We start from the raw sequence: 23901 nt of genomic DNA on the forward strand, positions 1-23901 counted from the left end.
GAAGTTATCCATTTTGATCGGAAAAATGGAAAGGCAATTTATTATATAAATAGAGGGAAACTTCAGAGTATTTCAGTGCAGAGGGATCTGGGTGTTCTCCTGCATGAATCACAGAAAACTAGCATGCAGGTATAGCAGGTATTAAAGAAAGCAAATGGAATTTTGGCCTTTATAGCCAAATGAATAGAGTATAAAAGTGGGGAAGTGTTTCTGCAACTGTTTAAGGCAGTATTAAGACCGCACCTGGAGAACTGTGTACAGTTTTGGTCGCCTTATTTAAGGAAGGATGTATTTGCATTAGGAGCATTTCAGAGGAGGTTCACTGGGCTAATTCCGAGGGGTTTGTCTTATGAAGATAGATTGAGCAGTGTGGGCCTATACTCTCAAGTTTAGCAGATTGAGAAGAGACCGTGGGCTGGATTCTATGACCCCCCCGCTGGGTCGGAGAATTGCCAGGGGCTGGCGTGAATCCCGCCCCCGCCGGTTACCAAATTCTCCGGCACCAGATATTCGGCGGGGGTGGGAATCGCGCCGCGCCAGTCGGCGGCCCCCCCCCCCCCCCCAGCGATTCTCTGGCCCGCTATGGGCCGAAGTCCCGCTGCTAGAATGCCTGTCCCGCCGGCGAGAATCAAACCACCTCTCTTCCCGGCGGGACTAGGCGACACGAGCGGGCTCCAGGGACCTGGGGGGTGCGCGGGGCGATCTGGCCCCGAGGGGGTGCCCCCACGGTGGCCTGGCCTGCGATCGGGACCCACTGATCCGCCGGTGGGCCTGTGCCATGAGGGCACTGTTTCCCTCCGCCTCGGCCACAGTCTTCACCATGGCCGACGCGTAAGAGACACCCCCTCCTGCGCATGCGCGGGGATGACGTCAGCAGCTGCTGACGCTCCCGCGCATGCGCGGACTTCCGCCGACCGACGGGAAGAGAGGCGCGCCAACCACTCCGGTGCGGGCCTAGCCCCTCAAGGTGAGGGCTTGGCCCCTAAAGTTGTGGAGAAATCCGCACCTTTGGGGCGGCCCGACGCCGGAGTGGTTCACGCCACTCCATCCCGCCGGGACCCCCCGCCCCGCCGGATAGGGGAGAATCCCGGCCCTGAATTGAGGTATATAAGATGATAAAAGGTATTGACAAAGTGGACATGGAGCAGATGCTTCCTGTTGTGGGGCAATCGAGAATGAGAGGTCATAGATTTAGGATAAGGGACAACTGACTTAAAACAGAGATGAGTAGAAACTACTTCTCTCAAAGGGTTGTGTTGTGAATCTGTGGAATTCACTACACCAGAGTGCGGTGGATGCCGGGACATTGAGTAAATTAAAGGAGGAGATAATCAGATTTTTAATTAGTAATGGATTGGAAGGTTATGGAGAACGGGCATGAAAGTGGAACTGAGGACAAGATGAGATCAGCTTTGATTTGATTGAATGAGGAGCGGGCTCGAGGGGCTGAATTGCCCACTTCTCCTCCTAGGTCTTATGTTATATTCAATTGTGAACAGTTTGCACCGATGTCAAGACAAATAAATCTGAAATGGGTTGGTGTAACATTCTGGACTGTCATTAAAAGTGTCATTTGGAAATCCTGGTTTGGATCTAGGGAGGTGGTGTGTAGTGGAATTGTCACTGGACTAGTTAACCAGAGACCCGGAGTAATGTTCTGGGGATCCAGGATCAAATCCCGCCACTGCAGATGGTGACATTTAAATTCAATGATAGAATCTGGAATTATAAGTCTAATGATGGCCATGAAACCATTGTCGATTGTCATAAAAACTCATCTAGTTCACTAATGTCCTTTAGGGAAGGAAATCTGTCGTCCTTACCAGGTCTGGTCTACATATGACTCCAGACCCAATAAATGTAGTTGACTCTTAACTGCCCCATCAAGGGCAATTAGGGATGGGCAATAAATGCTGGCACAGCCTGCGATGCTCAAGCCCCATGAACGTATTTTTAAAAAATGCAAACCAGTAAGGGAAAGCATTATTATGAAAGAAGATTCTAAAGAGGGTCTATGGGAGTGAAGTTTGAAAAACTCTCATGTGATCATCATCTGGGGGATTCTGAGGAGACATCCATAGGAACTAACCTGAGTTCAGAGCAGAGTGCGTGTATTTGACCGCAGTCAACTTGTGTACTTAAAAGGAGCTTTTTGGGTTAATGAGATCATTATAGATTAAGATGTACTTTGTAATCCATATTAATCCTAAAACCTGTGTGTAATTGTGAAGTTAAGGGGAGTGTAAAGGTGTATTGTATCACAATCCAATTTTATTTATGTTTAATAAATGATCTTTTTTCTTGTTGTTAAAACTAATTAATGGTCCTGTGATTCTGTTCCCACATGTTTTATTTAAAAAAATAAAAGCTACAGGGCGGAATTCTTCGTTTCTGAGGCTTAGTGGCACCAACGGAGAATCCGCGGGAGTTTCACATTGGGAAATCGGCGCGAATCTCTCACGGATTCCGATACTGGTGAGGGGCTGGTACCGGCGGCGCGTGAAACGCCAGCGGATCCTGTGGAAAACGGGCAGAGAAAAGGCGGGTCCCGGGCCGTGCAAGCACAGGGCTGACGGCCTGCACTAGTCATGCCAGAAAACGTGGCGCTGGCCGTGCTGGAACCCTAACCCGCCCACACCGACCCCACGGCCATAGCAGAAGCCCCCTGGCCAGCAGGACGGAACCCGAATGAGTGTGGCGGTGCTGGACACTGCCTGCAGCCGGCGCGCTAGGTTCCCGACTGCTCGGACCACACATGGCCCGCGCCTTTGGGAACTCGGCCTATCGGGGGTGGAGATTCGTGGGTGGGCCGGCCGATGACGTGCCAACGGTGTTGCAACTGCGCGCGACGCGCATCCTGATGACACCGGTTTGGAGGGCGTAGAGCATCGCAATCCGGCGTCAACTGGTGCCTGCCCTCATCCGCCGGTGGAAGCCATTCTTCACCTGATCACCAATCCCGATTTCGACGTCGGGTTATGGAGAATCCCACCCATAGTCTTTTGAGCCAGTATTCCATTCTGGGACAAAAAACAGAAAATACTGGACAATCTCAGCAGGTCTGACAGCGCCTGAAGAGAGAGAAGGGAGCTGACATTTTGAGTGTGGATGATTCTTTGACAATACCCTGAAAAAAGACCGAACTCCCCCAAGATAGACAATAATCCTGTCAAAACTTTCAACCGGATTCGCAGAATATAACAAAGAGGTCATCAACGTATAACGAGATTTAGTGCTCCGCCCCACACCCCCCTCAAAATGCCAATCGCTAGGGCAAAGAGCAATGGGGAGAGTGGGCACCCCTGCCTCGTTTCCGGTTCCGCCCAAAATACTCCGAATTGACACTATTGGTCCGCACACTCGCCTTAGGAGCCCTGTAATCTCACCCAGTCGACAAACCCCTGCCTAAACCCGAACCACCCCGGCACCTCGAATAAGTACAGCCAGTCCACATCCATTGACACAACCACCTCCACCTCCCGGTCCGTCGAGGGCATCTTTATCACATTCAACAACCTCTGAACATTGGCCAATAGCTGCTGCCCCTTCTCAAATCCCATCTGGTACTCGCCGGTCACCCTCGGCACACAGAAACTATCCGCACTGCCAGCACCTTCGCCAATAGCTTTGCATCCATATTTAACAACAAAATTGGGGTGTGGGTGTGGGGGGTGAATGACCCACACTGCTCCGGGTCTTTGTATTTCTTTAAAATGAGCAAAACAGACACCTGACACAGTGTGGGGGGAAGCTCGCCCCTCCCCACCGACTCATCTCAACTAATAGGGGCCCAAGCTCTGACCAAACCTCTTATAAAACTCCGCTGGGAACCCCGTCCAGGCCCGGGGTCTTCCCCGAATGTATCATCCCACACACCGCCCTCAGTCCAATCGGGGCCCCCAGTCCCTGTACCCTCGCTTCATCCACCAAACGTGCGACCACTCACTCCATGGCCGCCACCGGAAGTACATTCCTGATTGTTGTGCAGTCGCACACCACATAGTTTCATGGGTACATTGGATGGAAGCCTCGTTAAATTATGGGAATCAGGGTCCCATTTGATTGCAATCACCTCTAAATAGTTTGGGCTGCAACAATTCTGTGATTCTCTGTGAAATAGTTATGCTTCGAGCGGCTAGTCATGAGACGGATCACTGCCAGCCTCCCAGACAGTCTTGATCCACTGCGGTTTGCCTATCACCGCAACCGGCCCACAGCAGATGCTATCTCACTGGCTCTACAATCAACACTCGAACTCCTCAACAACAAGGACACCTATGTAAGACTGCTGTTCATCGACTACAGCTCCGCCTTCAACACCATTATCCCAACAAGACTCATAACCAAACTCCGCAATCTTGGACTTGACCCCTCCCTGTGCAGCTGGATCCACTACTTCTTCACCAACAGACTGCAATCTGTCAGGATAGGCAACAGCACCTCCTTCACAATAGTCCTCAACACCGGTGCCCTGCAAGGATGTGCGCTCAGTCCTCGACTGTACTCCCTATACACACATGACTGTGTGGCAAGATTTAACTCCAACTCAATCTATAAGTTTGTGGATGATACGACTGTGGTGGGCCATATCTCAAACAACGACGAATCAGACTACAGGAGGGAGATAAATCACTTGGTTGCGTGGTGCACCGAAAACAACCTCTCTCTAACTGTTGGAAAGACCAAGGAACTGATCATCGACTTCAGGAAGCGTAGCGTGACACACACTCGTCTGCATCAGTGGCTCCGAAGTGGAGACGGTCAATAACTTACGTTTCTGGGGTCACCATCACCAACAGTCTGTCCTTATCCACTCACGTTGATGCAACAGTCAAGAAAGCCGACCAATGTCTCTACTTCCTACGGAAGCTAAAGAAATTTGGCATGTCTGCATCGACTCTCACAAACTTCTACAGATGTGTGATAGAGAGCATCTTATCCGGCTGCATCACAGCCTGGTATGGCAACTGCTCGGTCCAAGATCGCAAGAAACTGCAGAATGTGGTGAACTCAGCCCAACGCATCACACAAGCTTGCCACCCCCACATTGGTTCTGTATAAACCTCCCGCTGCCTCAGGAAGGCAGACAGCATTATCAGAGACCCCTCCCACCCAGGCATTGGCTTCTTCCAGACCCTTCCATCAGGCAGAAGGTACAGAAGTCTGAAGACTCGCACATCTAGACATAGGAACAGCTTCCTCCCCACAGCAACAAGACTCCTCAACGACTCCCCCACGGACTGATCTGTTCCCTGTCAGAACACTATTCACGACGCCCTATGCTGCTCGTGCTCATATATTTGCCTTGTTTGGCCCCTTGTTCTGCACTGTAACCAATCACTGTTTGTCGATGTACCATTTGTCAATGTTCCCCGTTGATTATTCTTTTGTCTGCTACGGACGTACTGTGTACGTTCCCTCAGCCGCAGAAAAATACTTTTCACTGTACTTCGGTACATGTGACAATAAATCAAATCAAATCAAATCAAATTTAATCCAAATGAATTTCTGAGGTGCAGTAATCTTTTGAGCTGCGATGCTACAGAGATGTAAAACATTCAATTAAAATGAAGGGAAGATATGAAAATGAAAATGAAATGAAATGAAAATCGCTTATTGTCACAAGTAGGCTTCAAATGAAGTTACTGTGAAAAGCCCCTAGTCGCCACATTCCGGCGCCTGTTCGGGGAGGCTGTTACGGGAATTGAATCGGGCTGCTGGCCTGCCTTGGTCTGCTTTCAAAGCCAGCGATTTAGCCCTGTGCTAAACAGCCCCTATATTGTGATATTGTGATGTAATTGTTGTAGGTAGTGATCTCTGTATATGAATATACATGATCAATGTATGTAAATGTAGTACAGTCAATTTAACACTAGATGTCTCACTATCAAATTGTATAAGAAAGACTTTCCCGCTCTTTCTGGGAGAGTGTACTTCAGGAGAGTGAACAGACAAGGAATAGATTAGCTAGAGAGAGAGAAGTTATAAGTTATTTCATTATTACATTGTATAGTTAGTTAGTTATCTTTACTGTATTTTATTTCTTTTACGAGTTGAGTATTGAGTATAAAGGACTCACAGAATATAATTTATATTACTCATTAAATTAGTTCATGTTTAAAGAAGACTTGTTTATTTCATCAACTCAGCTGGTTCAAAGAGTAATATATATAGTACGTAAAGTAATATATCATGGGTACCAGAGTGATTTAAGCTTTAAAAAAAGACTAGTGAAGGTTTAGAATAAAAAGAAAGAAAAATAATCGGAATCAACTATTCAACTACAGAAGTCATCGCAACTTCGCCAAAAACAACTTTTCAATGGACCAAATTCAAGCACCAAGACATCTAAAGGCCACTGGTAATTTAAATTTGAATTGGAAATTGTTCAAACAACAAGTTTCAACTCATTTAGAAGCTAGTGACTTAAGTGCTGCATCAGTTGCTGGAAGAATTGCTTTACTTCTGTCCTGGCAGGACAGCAAGCAATCAAAATCTTCAATTCGTTTAATTTTAATGCTGGTGAAGATGAAACAAAATTTGATCAGGTTATAGTGAAGTTCGATGAACATTGCAAAATGCAGACCAATAAAATTTTAGAAAGATTAAGATTTCACAGACAAGTTCAAAAAGTTGGTGAACCGGTGAATAATTTCATCACTGATTTCGAAAACTTAGCTAAAACGTGTAACTATGCAGATCTACATGATTCACTTGTAAGAGACCAGATTGTTTGTGGCATACTTGATGATACAGTCAGAGAAGCATTAATTCTGCAAAATGATTTAACATTACAAATCGCGATTGATAAATGCATCTCCGTGGAACAGCCCAAAAGTCAGTATTTAGCATTTTATCCCAAGGAAAAAAGCGCAAATCTCTACCACGAGGCAGAGAAAATCAAAATGGTGTCGCAGGCAAAGCAAAAGACTGTGAGGAATGGAAGCTATCCTTCGCAGGTTTTCGGGCAAGGATAGTTTTCGGGCTCTGCACATGCAAACTACTCACAGAAATGCGAGACGTCGAAGAAGAAGTCTGCGCATGCGCATACACCGCTAATACGTCATGATGACAACGTGATTACGTGTCATAGGTGTGGCAACACACACTTAAAGGGAAACTGTCCTGCTGTTAGTAAACGCTGTTTGAGATGTCAGCAGTTAAACCATTATGCTTCTCAGTGTCAATCATCCCCAAGATACATTCCTCGTAAACAGAAAAAATATTACAAAGTGAGAGCTGTGGGCCCTTCCAGTGCCGTGCTGGCCCCCTGTAGGGGCCAGAATTGTTGACCCTCAGGCCATGTTGACGCCGTCGAGTAACATGACGGCGTTTCTGACGGCGTCAACACTTAGTCTCAGGATCAGAGAATCCCACCCAAGGAGTGAGGAAGTAAGTTGAAAAGTAGGATCTCAAATGTAGTGATCTCAGGATTACTAGCCACATGTTAGTCAGAGCAGAAATAGCAGGTATTGGCTGAAGTATGTGGCTGAAGAGATTGTGTGAGGGGGGTGGGGTGGGGGTGGGGGGCGGATTTCAGATTCCTGGGACATTGGGGGCAGTTCTGGGAGAGGTGGAACCAATACAAACTGCATGGGTTTCACCTGGACAGGGCTGGGACTGTCCTAGCCATATTTGCGAGACCAGTTGGGGAAGGGTTAAAACTAAAAGGACAGGGGAATGGCAACTGTGCAAGGAATCAGGGAAAGAAAAACAAGGATAAGAACAAAAGACAGAAAGGAAAATCATGCAAATAGATGTAACTGGGTATGCTGTAGTCGGGATTACAGAGACATGGTTGCAAGGTTTTTTAGAATATTTTTTTAGAGAAAAAATATTCTTCACAATTTATTTTAAAAGTCCCTGATTAACTAGGGATGGTAACTGAGCATTTAGGGGTATTCAGTATTTAGGAAGGATAGACAAAAAAGAAAAGGTGGTGGAGTTGTGTTCCTGGTTAAAGAAGAAATTAGCACAACAGTGAGGAAAGATATTAGCTCCGATGATGTGGAATCTGTATAGGTAGAGGTAAGAAACTGCAACAATTATTCATTCCTGACTGGTGCAAATATATAACGGGAAGGGTGGCCAAACCTTGGCTTACAAGGGAAATTAAAGATCGTATTAGGTTCAGGGAAGAGGCATACAAATTGGCCAGAAAAACAACAGACCTGAGGATTGGGGCCAGTTTAGAATTTAGCAAATGACAACAAAGGGATTGATTAAGAAGGGAAAAATAGAATACGAGAGTACGCTTGCAAAGAACAAATACTGGCTGTAAAACCTTCTAGCCGTATGTGATGAGAAAAAGATTGTGATGAAAAATGTATGTCACAGCCTGTTGCTAACTTGGCCTTAGTTTAATTGCTCTGTTTTATTACCTTTGCCCTTGAGTCGCCAGGTATCTTTATTATACCGTCACGTGGTTCAAGTCCGAGTAATGATCAATAATCCAGTACACCGATTAGTAAGATTTAAATCAAAGCACATTTATTATACACAGTAATCACTACTCATGCACAAATTCTACGTTTAAGCTACTTCTACAACTAACAGGCCTATACTTAACTTGGAACTGGCCCACCAGGTCAGGGAAACAAATGGCCTTTCGTTCGGGTTCTGAGCCTGCGGGATTCGAAGTTGGTACAGATTGATAGCTAGGAGCGCCTATCTCGTAGCGAGCGTTGAAATAAGACTTACAGTTTCGACCAGCTGCTGAAGAGTGAAGAGCTGGAGAAGCGGTGGAGCAGAGAGCGATTTGAACTTGGGGCTCAATTCTTATAGTCCCCAGGGGCTTCTCGCCTTTCGGGGCGGACCCTGTACCTGGTCCCAAGTGATTGGACTTTGTCCCAATCGCTTGGTTTGACTTTCTCCAATGCTGGAGCGGTTCCCTGATCGATGGGCGGTCTGAGGTGGTCGTTCACCTCCTTTTGTGTAGGCTTCTGCTGCCGCCGAAGAGTCTGGTTTTGCTTTGTGTGTCTAAATGTTGCTTATTGTTCCCGGGATTGCTCATTAGTATGCAGATGGCTGGTGTTTTGTTATGCTGATGGTTGCTGGTATCGATCTTGGCTGGCCTTCCAGAGGTAAATACACAGCCAACCTGCAGCTGCTCGTTTGTGTTTTGTTGGCTGACTTTCCCATCAGCCTTTGCCGTTCGCCATTTTGAATCGCGAGTTGGCCATTTTAAGTGACTACAAGTCAGAAACAGGCTGAATTATAAGGAGAACAACAAAATGGTTCACCAACTAAATACATATTTTGGTTATGTATTCATAAAGGAGGAGACAAATAATGTAGCAGAAATGTTGGGGAACACAGGGCTTAGTGAGAGGGAGGAACTGAATGAAATCAGTATTAATAGGTATTGTGACCCTTACAAGAATCACGGACATGGACTATCAGGTTCACCTGACTAACAGAGAATCACGTGCGGGCAGCACGGTGGCACAGTGGTTAGCATTGCTGCCTACGGCGCTGAGGACCCGGGTTCGAATCCTGGCCCTGGATCACTGTCCGTGTGGAGGTTGCACATTCTCCCCTTGTTTGCGTGTGTTTCACCCCCACAACCCAAAAGATGTGCAGGGTAGGTGGATTGGCCATGCTAAGTTGCCCCTTAATTGGAAAAAGAAATAATTGGGTACTCTAAATTTATTTTTTTTAAAAAAGAGAATCACGTGGAGGGAGAATGTGCAAACTCCACATGGCCAGTGACCCGGGGTCGGGAGACAGCAGTGCCAATCACTCCGCCATTATGCTACTCTAAACTGATTTGATCAAATGCAGAATGTGATACAACTTGAAATTTAATCAGCTCCAGACCCAGATACAGTCTTGGTCCAAAGTAAAAAAAAGAGCCAAATTTAATAGACAAAGCGAGAGCAGCATTTGACCAAGTATGGTACCGAGGAGCCCAGGCAAAATTGACATCAATGAGAATCAGGGAGAAGACTCTCCGCTGGTTGGAGTCACGGCTGGCACAAAGGAAGATGGTTTTAAATGTTGGAGCCCAGGACATCACTTCAGCTGCTTCAATGAACTTCCCTCCATCATTGGGACAGAAACTGGGATGATTGCATGGTTTTCAGTACCATTCACAGCTCCCCAGATGTTGAAATAGTCTTTGCCATCATGCAGCAAGATATTGGCAACATCCTGACTTGGGCTGATCAATGGCAAGTAACATTCAAGCCATATTAGTGCCAGGAAATGGCTGTCTCTCATGAGAGGGTCTAACCATTTCTTCTTGATCTATCATGGCATTACCATTGCTGAATTCCCCCATTATCAACATTCTGCGAATTACCACTGACCAAAACTAAATTGGACCAACCATATAAATGCTGTGACAACGAGAGCAGGTCAGTGGTTGGAAATTCTGCGGTGAGTAATTCATCTCCTGACTCCCCAAAGTCTGTCCACCATTTACATGGCACAATTAAGTCAGGAGTTTGATGGAATACTCACCACTTGTCTTGTTGAGTGCCACTCCAAAAATACTTAAGAAGCTCAATACCAAACAAAACTTGAGTGACACCCCAAACACCACATTAAATATTCATTTCCTCCACCACCAGTACACACTGGAAGCCGTGTACTCCATAAACAAGATGCATTGCAGCAACTTGCCAAAGTTCCTTCGACAGTAACTTTCAAACCTGTGACCTCTACCACCTAGAAGAATAAGGGCAGTGGACGCATGGAAGCATTACCACCGGCAGGTTTTGCCCTCTAAGTGACACACCATACTGGACCTCCAATGAGAACTCGGAGAGAGGCTGGATTCTTTTGATGGGATTACTTCTCAATCGGCTGATAGACAAGAATAAGTGATAGTACTCACCATTGGTGAAGGAGACAGAGAAATGTTGCCCACAGATGCCTTCAGCTCATCCACTGATGCTGCCACACACACGATGGTATCTTTAGCCTGGAGAGGCCGAATTTTAATGTTGAATTTTCGCCGCGAATCTTCTTCAGACTCAGATTCACTTGACGAATAGAAGTGTTTCTCTTTGGTAGGTGAAATGCCATTAAGGAAACTTCTTTTCTTAAATGAAATACAGTAGGACATCTAAACAGACAAGTTTGAATTTAAAACCAGCTATGTTTTCTTCTTCCCCTTTCCTCCAACGTTTTTAGCCCCTTTTCCTGTCTCGTCGCCTGATGGTGTTGAACTCTGACAGGGTTTGGTTCCACTAGCCCCTGAATTTCCCCAATGCTTTGTTCAAGTGACCACACCTCATGGGACTGGTCCATAAGCAATAACTGGCACCGTGGCACAGAGCGCCAGCTGTTTGTGGTCTTTTGTACCATCCTTTCTTCATTTGCCCTACCATTGGTAACTTCAGTTGCCTAGCCCCAATGCTTTGGAGTTGCCTCCTTAGACCTTTCCACCTCCATTCCTACTTTAAAACATTCTTAAATTTCCTGTTAAATTGGTTTATCTAGTAAACCTATTAAGAACAGAAAAAAATGTGAATGTGGCAATAACACAAAGTATCCGGACCCCCTAAAACAAGCTGGAAACATTCAGTACCTCCACAGATGGATGTGGGTCACCATGCATCTCCTAGTTCGGGATCAGTAGATGGCTCACAATGATAGGCCCAATTACTTTTTATATAATCACTGTGTGGATCAGTAAGTCAGCTGTCACATCTTAAATAATATGTGCAGGATGACTGGAGGTTACAGACGTGCTGTCACCCTGAAAAACATTTCGATCATCATTGCCATCTTCTGCATTTCCCTACTCCTGGGCTCCCACACTATGGCCAGAATCTCACATGAGAGAAGTCTATTAGATAGCAACAAGTACGTTGATAGCCCGTTAACTGATTCCCCAACAGGCAGAATGGAGAGCAGACAGACTACAGCTTGGGGTCAAATACCAAGGATACAAAGAAATAGGCTTTTTAGCATACTCACAAATATTTGCATTAAGTACTGATGGCGAGTTACCAAACATGTATTTGTGGGCAGCTGAAGATACGAGGCTCAGCCACTGAAGGAGTCTTCAAGATGGCTCTCTGACCGACAGCTTTCAAATTAGGTTCCTTCACCTCACCTGCACTCTGTGTTTCATCAATACTCCATCCTAGAACTGAATAAGTTACCTCCACAGGCTGATGAGTGAATGAGGAAAAGATAGATACTGAGCCACTATTAGTAGGGATGACTCAAAGGTAATTTAAATGTGTTCTTAAAGTTGAAGAGGGAGATGGAGAGGTTTAGGGGGATAAATTCAAAACATAAGGCTCTTAGGCAGCTGAAGGTACTACGCTAATGGTAAACGGAAGGAGGATGGTTCACAAGGCCAGTCTGAGGAAGGAGGTGGTTTTGCTGCACAGGAACAACTTGAACAGAAAGGAAGGGGTGAAAGTAAGAGAAATTTAAATTTTAAATTGAGATCCTGGGCGGGATTCTCTGATATCGGCGCGATGTCTGCCGACCGGCGCCAAAAACGGCGCGAATCAGTCCGGCATCGCGCCGCCCCAAAGGTGCGGACGTCTCCGCATCTTGAGGGGCCGAGCCCTCACCTTGGGCGGGATTCTCCGCAATCGCCGCGATGTCCGCCGACCGGCGCCAAAAACGGCGCGAATCAGCCGGCATCGCGCCGCCCCAAGAGTGTGGAATTCTCCGCATCTTGAGGGGCTGAGCCCTCACCTTGAGGGGCTAGGCCCGCGCCGGATTGAGTTCCGCCCCGCCAGCTGGCGGGAAAGGCCTTTGGTGCCCCGCGAGCTGGCGCGGAAATGACTTTGCCATGCGGCGCATGCGCGGGAGCATTAGCGGCCGCTCACGGCATCCCCACACATGCGCAGTGGAGGGGGTCTCTTCTGCCTCCGCCATAGTGGAGACCATGGCGAAGGCGGAAGGAAAAGAGTGCCCCCACAGCACAGGCCCGCCCGCGGATCAGTGGGCCCCGATCTTAGGCCAGGCCACCGTGGGGGCACCCCCCAGGGCCAGATCGCCCCGCGCCCCCCCCCCAGGACCCCAGAGCCCTTCCGCGCCGCCTTGTCCCGCCGGTAAGAGAGGTGGTTTGATTCTCGCCGGCGGGACAGGCATTCCAGCAGCGGGACTTCGGCCCATCACGGGCCGGAGAATCGCCGGGGGGGGCCCGCCAACTGGCGCGACGCGATTCCCACCCCCGCCGAATATCCGGTGCCGGAGAATTCGGCAACCGGCAGGGGCGAGATTCACACCAGCCCCCAGCGATTCTCCGACTCGGCGGGGGATCGGAGAATCCCGCCCCATGTTTTTCAGCAAGAGAAATTATGATAGCTAAGTGGGACTTGGTGTGGGGTTGAATTTGGGCGTCAGGATGAGGGTTTCAGCAGCAGTAAGGGCAGAGGCAGACAATGGAGATGTGTGGTATTATCAGTATTGCTGTAGCTAAGAGGCTGATGACCATTGGTTAAACCTAGGGGTTTACCATTGGCTGTTGATACGTAGCTCCACCCTGACAGGTGGAGTATAAGAACCGGTGCCGTCCCAGCAGCCTTCACTTTCTGTACCGAAGCTGCTGGGGAACAAGTTCTAGTTGATTAAAGCCTTCAGTTATGAAATCACTTTGTCTTGAGTGTAATTGATCGTGCATCAAGATGAAAGTAAATGGGCCCCGATTCTTCAAAACGGCAGCTAAGTGTAGACGCCAACGTAAACACCTGAGTATTTCACGCCGGCGTCAATGGGCCTCTTGGCCCAGCAATTCCGTGGCCCACAGGGGCCAGCACAACGCTGGAGTGCTCCGTGCTGCTGATACGTGGCCCTGCACTTCTGATCCCGGGTCCGTGCATGCGCGTGCCGCTTCCACGCCGGCCCCGCGCAACATGGCGGATCCACACAGTGGGCCGACGCGGAAGAAGGTAGCCCCCCCCCCCCCAGATCGCGCAACCCCGCTGATCGGAGGCCCCCAATCGTGGGCCTGGCCATCGTGGGGACCCCCCCAGAGACAGATCTCCCCGCTAGGACGGCCATCGCAGTCGCGACGCCGAGCTCCCACCGGGTGGAACCATACGTGAACCACACTGGTGGGAACTCGGCCGGTCGCCCACCGAGAATCGCCTCTTTCAATGGCCCCCAACCGGCACCGCACCGACCGCGCACGCACGACTGCCGCTGATTTTCCGGTCGTCGGAGGGTTCGCGTCGCGTCATCGGACCCGATCGCAGGTCTGACACCCCATTCTCCGCCCCCGCACCGAGTGCGATTTCAGGGCGGAGGCTCGGAGAATCCCGGCTATGACCTTTGTGATGGACAGGATATGGGTACAGAACTTATCTCAGGATCAAATATGACCATGAGGTTTTGAACATTATGATTCTAACCTGAAGCCTTGGACAGGGGGAAGAAGGGAGATTGTGGCAAGGGTGTGGAGACTGTGCAGGGTCTAAAATGAACTACATTAATCTTCCCAATGTTCAGCTGTGGAAAATTCAAGCTTATGAAGATGGTGGGCTGGATTTTATATGTAGGGACACATCAAATAGGCGTACCCCACAAGTTCCCACGTACCCTGAACTCCTCCTCAAAATACAGGAGGTGGGCAGACACCAAAATCAGCAGCCCACCTGCCATGTTTAAAGAGAATATCAAGGGTCAATTGGGCTTGTTACCATGCCAATTGACCCCAACAATACACTGCCCGCACTATAAAACATCTGGCATGGGCAGTCAGATGGGAGTGGGCAGTACAATTAAAGAAAACATTTTCAAAGGGCAGGAAACGTGCTCCACCTTCAGAAGTGAAAGTTGTGAAAAGCGGGAAGCAACCTCACGAAGATAGAACCTGCCTTTTCTTCCTATCCATCTGCTACATTACACACAACACCCACACCCCAACCCCATCTCCCTAACCTACCCACAACCTCTGGTCTGACCTGTTTTGAGGATCGAATTGGGCCTTCTTGTTCCTGGTTGCAGTCTTGGTAGTAGTCACCACCGACTCTGTTGGGACTGATGGAGCTGCCGGCCGCTTGGATTGGCCGACCGCTCCCGAGGGTAGAATTATAGCTGCCGGGTGGACTCGCATGGAGCAGGTCGGCCAGAGAAAACATCCCATCCACATCTAACCTGTCAAGCTCTAAGAATTTTTTTTTTTAATAAACATTTTATTGAGGTATTGTTTGGTATTATAACAACAACACAATAAACAATGAACATGAAACTATAAACATAGTGCAAAAGCAGTTTCCCTCCCTTACAGGTCCCACCTTTATTAAACCCCTACTCTAAGCTAAACTACCCCCCCCCCTTCTGCTCACGATTAATTTTCCGCGAAGAAGTCAACGAATGGTTGCCACCTCCAGGCGAACCCTAACAGTGACCCTCTCAAGGCGAACTTGATTTTCTCCAAACCGAGAAAGCTAGCCATGTCCGATAGCCAGGTCTCCGACTTCGGGGGCTTTGAGTCCCTCTAAGCTAATAATATTTGTCTCCGGGCTACGAGGGAAGCAAAGGCCAGAACGTCTGCCTCTTTCTCCTCCTGGATTCCCGAGTCTTCCGACACCTCGAAACTTGCCACCTCTGGACTCAGCGACACCCTTGTTTTTAACATCGTGGACATGACATCTGCAAACCACTGCCAAAATTCCCTAAGCTTCAGACATGCCCAGATCATGTGGACATGGTTCGCTGGTCCTCCCGCACATTTTGCACACCTGTCTTCCATCCCAAAGAATCTGCACATCCGGGCCACTGTCATGTGAGCCCGGTGAACGACCTTAAATTGTATCAGGCTGAGATTGGCACATGTTGCGGATGCGTTGACTCTACTCAACGCGTCCGCCCATAGACCATCCTCTATCTCTCCTCCCACTTGCGCTTCAGCTCCTCGGTCTGCGTCTCCTCTGACCCCATAAGTTCCTTGTAAATGTCCGAGACGCTCCCTTCTCCCACCCACTCTCTGGAAACTACCCTGTCCTGAATCCCCCTCAGCGGTAGGAGCGGGAAGGTTGACACGTGTCTACGTAGGAAGTCCCGCACCTGCAGATACCTGAATTTGTTTCCCCTCGCCAACCCAAACTTCTCCTCCAGTGCCCTCATACTCGGAAAGCTCCCCTCTACAAACATATTCCCCATCCTCTCAATCCCTGCTCTCCGCCATATCCGGAACCCCCCATCCATACTTCCCGGGGCAAACCGGTGATTATTACAGATTGGGGACCAGACCGATGCTCCATCTGCTCCCACATGTCTCCTCCATTGCCCCCAGACTCTCAGGGCCGCCACCACCACGGGGCTGGTGGAGTACCACATCGGCGGGAACGGCAGAGGCGCAGTTACCAATGCCCCCAAACTGGTGCCCTTTCATGAAGCCACCTCCATACGGTCCCATGCCGACCATTCCCCCACCACCCACTTCCTGATCATGGCTATATTCGCCACCCAGTAATAGTTACTAAAATTTGGCAGTGCCAGCCCACCCTCTCCCCGACTCCGCTCAAGCATTACCTTCCTTACTCGCGGGGTCTTGCCCGCCCAAACAAAGCCAGAGATCACTTTGTTGACTTGTTTAAAAAAGGACCACGGAATAAAGATGGGGAGACATTGAAACACGAACAGGAATCTCGGGAGATCCGTCATCGTCACCATCTGCACCCTCCCAGCTAATGACAACGGGAGCGTGTCCCATCTCCGGAAATCGTCCTTCATTGGGTCTACTAGCCGGGCCAGATTTAATTTACGCAGCCGGTGCCATTCCCGCGCCACTTGAATGCCTCAGTACCGAAAGCTTCCCCCTACTAATCTAAATGGCAGAACCCCAAATCGCCTCTCCTGTCCCCTCGCCTGGACCGCAAACATCTCACTTTTCGCCATATTTAGCTTATAGCCCAAAAACCGGCCAAATTCCCCTAGAATCCTATGATTTCTTCCATCCCCCCTAATGGGTCCGATACATACAGAAGCAGGTCATCTGCATAGAGCGAGACTCTGTGCTCCACCCCCCACCCCCCCCCACCCCCTACCCCCCCCCCCCCCCCGCCCCCGGACCAGCCCCTTGAGGCTCTCAGAGCAATTGCCAACGGCTCTATAGCTAGCCCGAACAACAGTGGGGCGAGGGAGCATACCTGTCTCGTCCCCCGGAGCAGTCTAAAATAGTCCGATGTTGTCCTATTTGTCCGTACACTTGCCACAGGAGCCTGATACAGCAACCTGACCCAGACAATAAAGCCCCACTCAAATCCAAACCGTCCCAGTACCTTCCACAGATAATCCCATTCTACCCGATCAAATGCCTTTTCTGCATCCATTGCGATCACTACCTCCACCTCCCTACCTTCCGGGGCATCATGATCACATTTAACAACCTTCTTACATTGGCCACCAACCACCTACCCATAACAAACCCCGTCTGGTCCTCCCCAATAACGTCCGGAACACAATCCTCAATCCTGGAGGACAAAATTTTGGCCATCAGTTTGGTGTCCACATTCGACAGGGATATCGGCCTGTAGGACCCACACAGCTCCGGATTCTTGTCCCGCTTCAGAATCAGTGAAATCGTGGCCTGTGACATCGTCGGGGGCAACACCCCTCTTTCCCTTGCCTCATTGAACATCCTCATCAACACCAGCCCCAATGTTCCAGAGAACTTTTGGAAAACTCCACTGGGTACCCGTCCGGCCTTTACACGCCTGCATGGCCTTCAGACCTCCACTATCTCTTCCAAACCGATCGGGGCCCCCAGCCCTTCTACCAGCTCCCCGTCCACCTTTGGGAAATTCAGCCCCCCAAGAAGTGCCTCATCCCCCCCCCCCCCGGGCCCGTAGGGGGTTCCGACCTATACAGCCTACTATAGAAATCCCTAAATGCCTTATTCACCCCTGAATCTCCAACCAGGTTCCCATCTCCGACACTTACTTTCCCTATCTCCCTGGCTGCCTCCCTCTTTCTAAGCTGCTGTGCAAGCATTCTGCTGGCCTTCATACTCATAGATCGCCCCTCTCGCCTTTCTCAGCTGCTCCATCGCTCTCCCTGTGGTTAACAAGCCGAACTTCGCCTGTAGCCTCCGGCGTTCCCTTAAAAGCCCTGCCTCTGGGGTCTCCGCATACCTCCTATCGATCTGTAGTATTTCCTTAACCAGTCAGTCCGTCTCTGCCCTATCCACCTTCTCCCTATGGACCCGTATCGAGATCAGCTCCCCTCTGACCACCGCCTTCAGTGCTTCCCAGACCATCACTGCTGAGATTTTCCCCGTGTCGTTGACCTGCAGGTAGTTCTGAATACATTTCCTCAGCCGCTCGCACACCCCTTCGTCAGCCAAAAGTCCCACATCTAACCTCCAGTGCGGGCGCTGGTTACTGTCTTTACTAACCTGCAGGTCAACCCAGTGCAGAGCATGGTCTGAGATTGTGATCGACGAGTTCCCAGTATCCACCACCCCTGCCAGTAAGGCCCTGCTCAAAATGAAGAAATGAATCTGGGAGTACACTTTATGCACGTGTGGGTAGAAGGAGAACTCCTTCACCCTCGGCTGCTCAAATCTCCATGGATCCACCTCCCCCATCTGCTCCATGAACCCTTTTAGTTCCTTTGCCATTGCTGGCACCCTGCCCGTTTTCGAGCTTGACCGGTCAAAGCCAGGGTCAATAACTTGTGTTGAAGTCCCCTCCCATGACCAACCAGTATGAGTGCAGGTCCGGTATCTTCCCCAGCATCCTCTTTATAAACTCCACGTCATCCCAATTTGGCGCATACATATTTACTAATACCACCTGCACCCCTCCAGTTTCCCACTGACCATAATGTACTGACCTCCCACATTCAAAACTATTCTACCCGCCTCAAACACCACCCGCTTATTGATCAGGATCGCGACCCCTCTAGTCTTTGAATCCAGTCCCGAGTGAAAGACCTGACTGACCCAGCCTTTCCTCAATATAATCTGGTCAGTTACTCTAAGGTGCGTCTCCTGCAACATTACCACGTCCGCCTTCAGTCCCCTAAGATGCGTGAACACGCATGGCCTCTTGACCGGCCCATTTAATCCTCGAACATTCCAGGTGATCAGCCTAGTTGGGGGGCTAATTGCCCCCCCCATTCGCTGATCAGCCATCCCCTTTTTTGGGCCCACCTCCATCCCATGCTTCGCGCCTCCACCGGCCCACCCCCAGGCAGCCTCTGCCCCCAACCTCCTCTCTGTCCCTTAGCCCAAGTCCCTCCCTCGTCAGCAGAACATTTTCCACCCCCCACCCCCCCAGTAACAACACTCTGTAACCCAACCCCTTTGATAAACCGAACATATGCACATCCCCACTGCGCTTCTGTGAACTAGCCCGCCCAGCTAGCTTGGCGTCCCCTTCCCTGGTGCCGGATAGTCTACCACCTATTGTTCCCTCCCCACCCTCCCCCCGCTCATACAAACATACTCCAACATCAAACAATCCCCACACAAGTGCCCGACAGAAAAACACCAAAATCTAAACAAGCACACTTCCAGCCCCCAACAGTGCAAATGAAAACCTTAGCTCACTCAGCTCTGCCACTGGTCCCAAATCAATACAGAAGGCATTTCAAACAGCTTCCTTAAAACGAAAAACGAGAAACTTTTTTTAAAGAACAGAGAAAGAAAAAAAAACATGAATGTTGCAGCAAAGTTCAAAAGTTCTCAGTCCACCACCAGTCCTTTCCTTTTCACGAAGTCCAGCGCGTCCTCAGGCGACTCTAAATAAAAGTGCTGTTCCTCGTACGTGACCCAGAGACGGGCCGGATACAACAGTCCGAACTTCACCTTTTTCTTAAAAAGGATCGACCTAATCTGGTTGAAGCCTGCTCTTCTCCTGGCCACCTCCACACTCAGATCTTGGTTAACACATCAGGTTAAAGTCACTACTGAGAGCAGTTATTAGTTTTAAATCACCAAAGGATCGATTTACAGTTTTTAGATTAAAGAGAGAGACTCATACAGCTTCTGGCTGTGACTGCAGCTAACCAGCTCTGAAAACGAAATTAAAACACACCCTGCAGCAAACAGCCAAAAACGAAAGTAAAAAGCTGACAGACAGCCCAGCTCCACCCACACTCTGACATCACTGATAAACACCCATTTCTTAAAGGTACATTTCTTAAACACCCATTTCTGAAATGTACTCTCACATGACAATATATATCATTAAAAAGCTGAGCTCTCAAAAATTGGTGACAATGTCCTCATTAGAAGTGATTCAGCAATGTGGTGCAGCTGCTTTTCTGGATCCAGAGCAGTAACAGCAGTACTGGAACAATTGTACATGGCATTTACAACTATTTTTAATTCTCTCTCACCTCCACCCTTGATTCTCTAGTCTTCTATAAAACCATTACTCTCTGTCACCCTGGCCATTCACCATGTTATCGTTCTCTGCACCGCTCAAGTTCAGGGGCCAGAAACATAAAGGTTATGGTTAGCTACTGATTTAGCCATCACTGCCAGGTCTGACTGGATCTCCTTATCGGGTGATACGCACATCTTCTGATTGCTCGTTATTACAGGATCAACCTGGAAAGCTTCTTTTCTTTACTACAAACAGTCATCTTAAACCATTCTCCCCTGTCTCCTCTACCCTTATCCCCGACATAATGCAAGGTGCTGGTGGTATGCTTTGTCACCATCTGACCAACTGTCTCTGCTGTGTCCTTCCTTTTCACTCGTCATCCTGGCCAAAATACTTCTTAAGCCTCCTCTGTCTGACGCCTGCACTTACAACTTTCTTTGTTTTTGCTGTTTCTCCTCGAGCTCTGTCTGATTTCATCTTGCCCAAGAGACTCACATCCTGCTCCCTTGACAGTTGCAGCACACCACCTGCCCCACCGTTGTATGGGTTTTATTCAACTAATGAGGTTTTAAGTTGAGAAATATCACTCAAACGTTATCTGTAGTTATATTAAATAGTTTAACTAGTTAAACTATAAATTTAATTCAATATCTCCCCAGTATCAGTCTAAATTGCTGCCCCTGATGGACGGGTAAAATCTTAAAATTCGCCATTTAATCACCCACCTGGTCACCTAATTAGTATCTTTGAACACTCCCCAGCTCCAGGAGACGAAAAAAAGGTTTAAAATGCAGCACGTCCTCTGCACCCAAATTCCCAAGGTAGCGTTTGTACCTCATCACACCCGGTCCTCGTCCTCTTCCTGTTGTCTCAGCTCATCTGCTGCTCAAACCCTCATCCATGTCTTTGTTGCTCCACACTTGACTATTCCAATTCACTCCTTGCTGGTCTCCCAAATTCTAGAGTCTGTAAAATGTGTCACTTGCACCAAATCCCATTTACTCCTGTGCTTGCTGGCCCACATGTGCCCCTGGTCGAGCAACGCTTGGTTTTAAAATTCTCACTCCTGTTTTCAAATTCCTCCATCCTTGACCCAACCCTGTCTCTGTGATCTCCTCCAGCCTTACATCCCTAAATTCTTCTAATTCTGGTCTTTTGAGCATTGCCAATTTTAATTACTCTACCATTGGTGGCAATGTCTTCGGCTCCAGAAGAGCTCTGGAATTCCCATCTTGAACCTCTCCACCTCGCTTTTCTTCTTTAAGACATGCCTTAAAACCCAATCGTACCCGTGCAAAAAAATGCCGGTTTGGCAGTGCCAACCAGGGCACCTTGGCAGTACCAGGATGTCACCCATGCAGCATTGCCAGGATGCCAGGCTGGTGCCATCCAGGGGCCAGCCTGGCGAAAGGACACACACCCGGGAGCCTTCAGTCCCCTGGGAGACCTCCACGAGTGTCATTCCGTCTGGTTCCCGCTTGTGGAGACCAGTGCTAAACCATGCTTGCCCGAGGTCTCCGAGGCGAGTGAGATTGATCCCAAGCCTTGGGTAGTTTGGGAATCTGCACAGTAAAGTGAGACTAGCTGCCTAGCTCTAATATGCAGATTTGCTAAAAATGGATCCCGCCCACAATGTCTCAGGAGATCACGTTAGGGCTCGGGAGGCGATGTGAGCCGACTAGATCCCAGGAGGCGAGGTCTCCAGGCTATTATCGGCCATGCTGCACTGACATCAAAATTGCCTTGTTAGCCTTCATGGGCAGGCTTTCAGCTAGATGTACATTTGGCCAGAAGGAAGCGAGAGTCCTGTAAATGCTTCACCCTCAAGAAGTATGGAAGCAAAATACATTGTGAGGCACATACAACACCTTGTATTATGTTGGAGACTGCCAAATAATGGGGTAACAAACTGCATTAAAAAGATTGATCTATACAAAAATATCCTTCTATCTATTTTCTTCAATGAAGAAAAAATTACAAAGCAATATACTGGAATTCAGAAATAAAAAAAACAACAGATCAAAACAACAGTCAATCAGCACCTGTGGAGAGAGAAGATAAGTAAGATTCAAAGGGTTCAAAGGATATAACCTGATTTGTCATCTGGCCTGATACTGTATCCTTCATCATCAACTTCTGGCGAATTCTGAAGATCAGACAAGTAATAGAATGAAACACTTCAAACATTTTCAACCAGTCCAATTTCCTCGTTCATGGACAAATCTTGTGTTGCTATGGGAAATGTGGAATGGAGTGATCCACAGCAGCTGCCACCTCTGACTCAACCTGCTCATAAACTGAGTTTCACAGATGTACAGGAGAGCAGTGCTTTACCATGCTGAGACCTTCTCCCTAATTAAACCTTAGGGGGAACTTTATTTTTAAAAGTTTTATGCCTTCAACTGATGACATTAGATTTACCGCCACAATTTGTATATGGCCAGAATTATTTCAACTGTTTTTTTTTAAATTTTGAGTGCCCATTTCATTTTTTTCCAATTAAGGGGCAATTTAGTATGGCCAATCCACCTAGCCTGCACATCTTTGGGTTGTGGGGGTGAAACCCATGCAAACATGGGGAGAATGTGCAAACTCCACACGGACAGTGGCCCAGAGCCGTGATTAAACCTGGGACCTCAGCGCCGTGAGGCTGCAGTGCTAATCACTGCGCCACTGTGCTGCCCTTCAACTCTGTTATTAAGTTAACACTTCTTCCGCAGCAATTTTTTATATCTCATGCTCACTGTAATAATTGATTGCCCCATGACATTCAATGGCATTACCACCGCTGAATCTCCTACCATCAACATCTTGGGGGTTACCAATGACCAGAAACTGAACTGGACCATTCATATAAATACTGTGCATATGGCTAGAAGAGCAGATTAGAGGTTCAGAATCCAGCAGTGAGTAACTCATCTCCTGCCTCCCCAAAGCCTGTCCACCATCTACAAGCCACAAGTCGGGTGTTTGATGGAATATTCTCCCTTTTCCTGGATGAATGCATCGCCAACAATACTCAAGAAACGAGACAAGTGAGGTCAAAGCAGCCCGCCTGATTGGCACTGCATCCATAAACATTCACTCTCACCACCACCGACACACAGCAGCAACCGTGTGTACCATCTACAAGATGCAATGCAGGAACTCACCAAGGCTCCTTTGGCAGCACCTTCCAAACCCATGACCACTACCATCTAGAAGGACAAGGGTAGCAGATACATGGGAACACCCTCCAAGTTACTCACCATCCTGACTTGGAAATATTTCTCCATTCCTTCACTGTTGCTGGGTCAAAGTCCTGGAACTCCCTCCCTAACAGCACTGTGGGCAACACATGGACTGCAGTGATTCAGGGCAGCACGGTAGCATAGTGGTTAGCGCAATTGCTTCACAGCTCCAGGATCCCAAGTTCGATTCCCGGCTGGGTCACTGTCTGTGTAGAGTCTGCACGTTCTCCCCGTGGGTTTCCTCCGGGTGCTCCGGTTTCCTCCCACAGTCCAAAGATGTGCGGGTTAGGTGGATTGGCCATGCTAAATTGCCCTTAGTGTCCAAAATTGCTCTTAGTGTTGGGTGGGGTTACTGGGTTATGGGGATAGGGTGGTGTGGGCTTGGGTAGGGTGCTCTTTCCAAGAGCCGGTGCAGA

General features: G+C 48.6%; 1 protein-coding gene across 9 annotated transcripts in view; it reads right to left on the minus strand.

Moving 5' to 3' along the window:
* Positions 1-23901, minus strand: part of sgip1a (SH3GL interacting endocytic adaptor 1a) — a 396400-nt gene that overhangs the window by 136736 nt on the left and 235763 nt on the right. For all 9 annotated transcript variants that reach the window (XM_072511110.1, XM_072511109.1, XM_072511103.1 and 6 more), the window contains exons 6-7: positions 22344-22401; positions 10841-11019 (exon numbers count right to left, since the gene is read on the minus strand). In XM_072511110.1, the coding sequence (XP_072367211.1) occupies positions 10841-11019; positions 22344-22401 (237 nt within the window). The remainder of the gene's footprint in view (positions 1-10840; positions 11020-22343; positions 22402-23901) is intronic.

This window comes from Scyliorhinus torazame, chromosome 7 (genome assembly GCF_047496885.1).
Source record: "Scyliorhinus torazame isolate Kashiwa2021f chromosome 7, sScyTor2.1, whole genome shotgun sequence".
Taxonomy (NCBI): domain Eukaryota; kingdom Metazoa; phylum Chordata; class Chondrichthyes; order Carcharhiniformes; family Scyliorhinidae; genus Scyliorhinus; species Scyliorhinus torazame.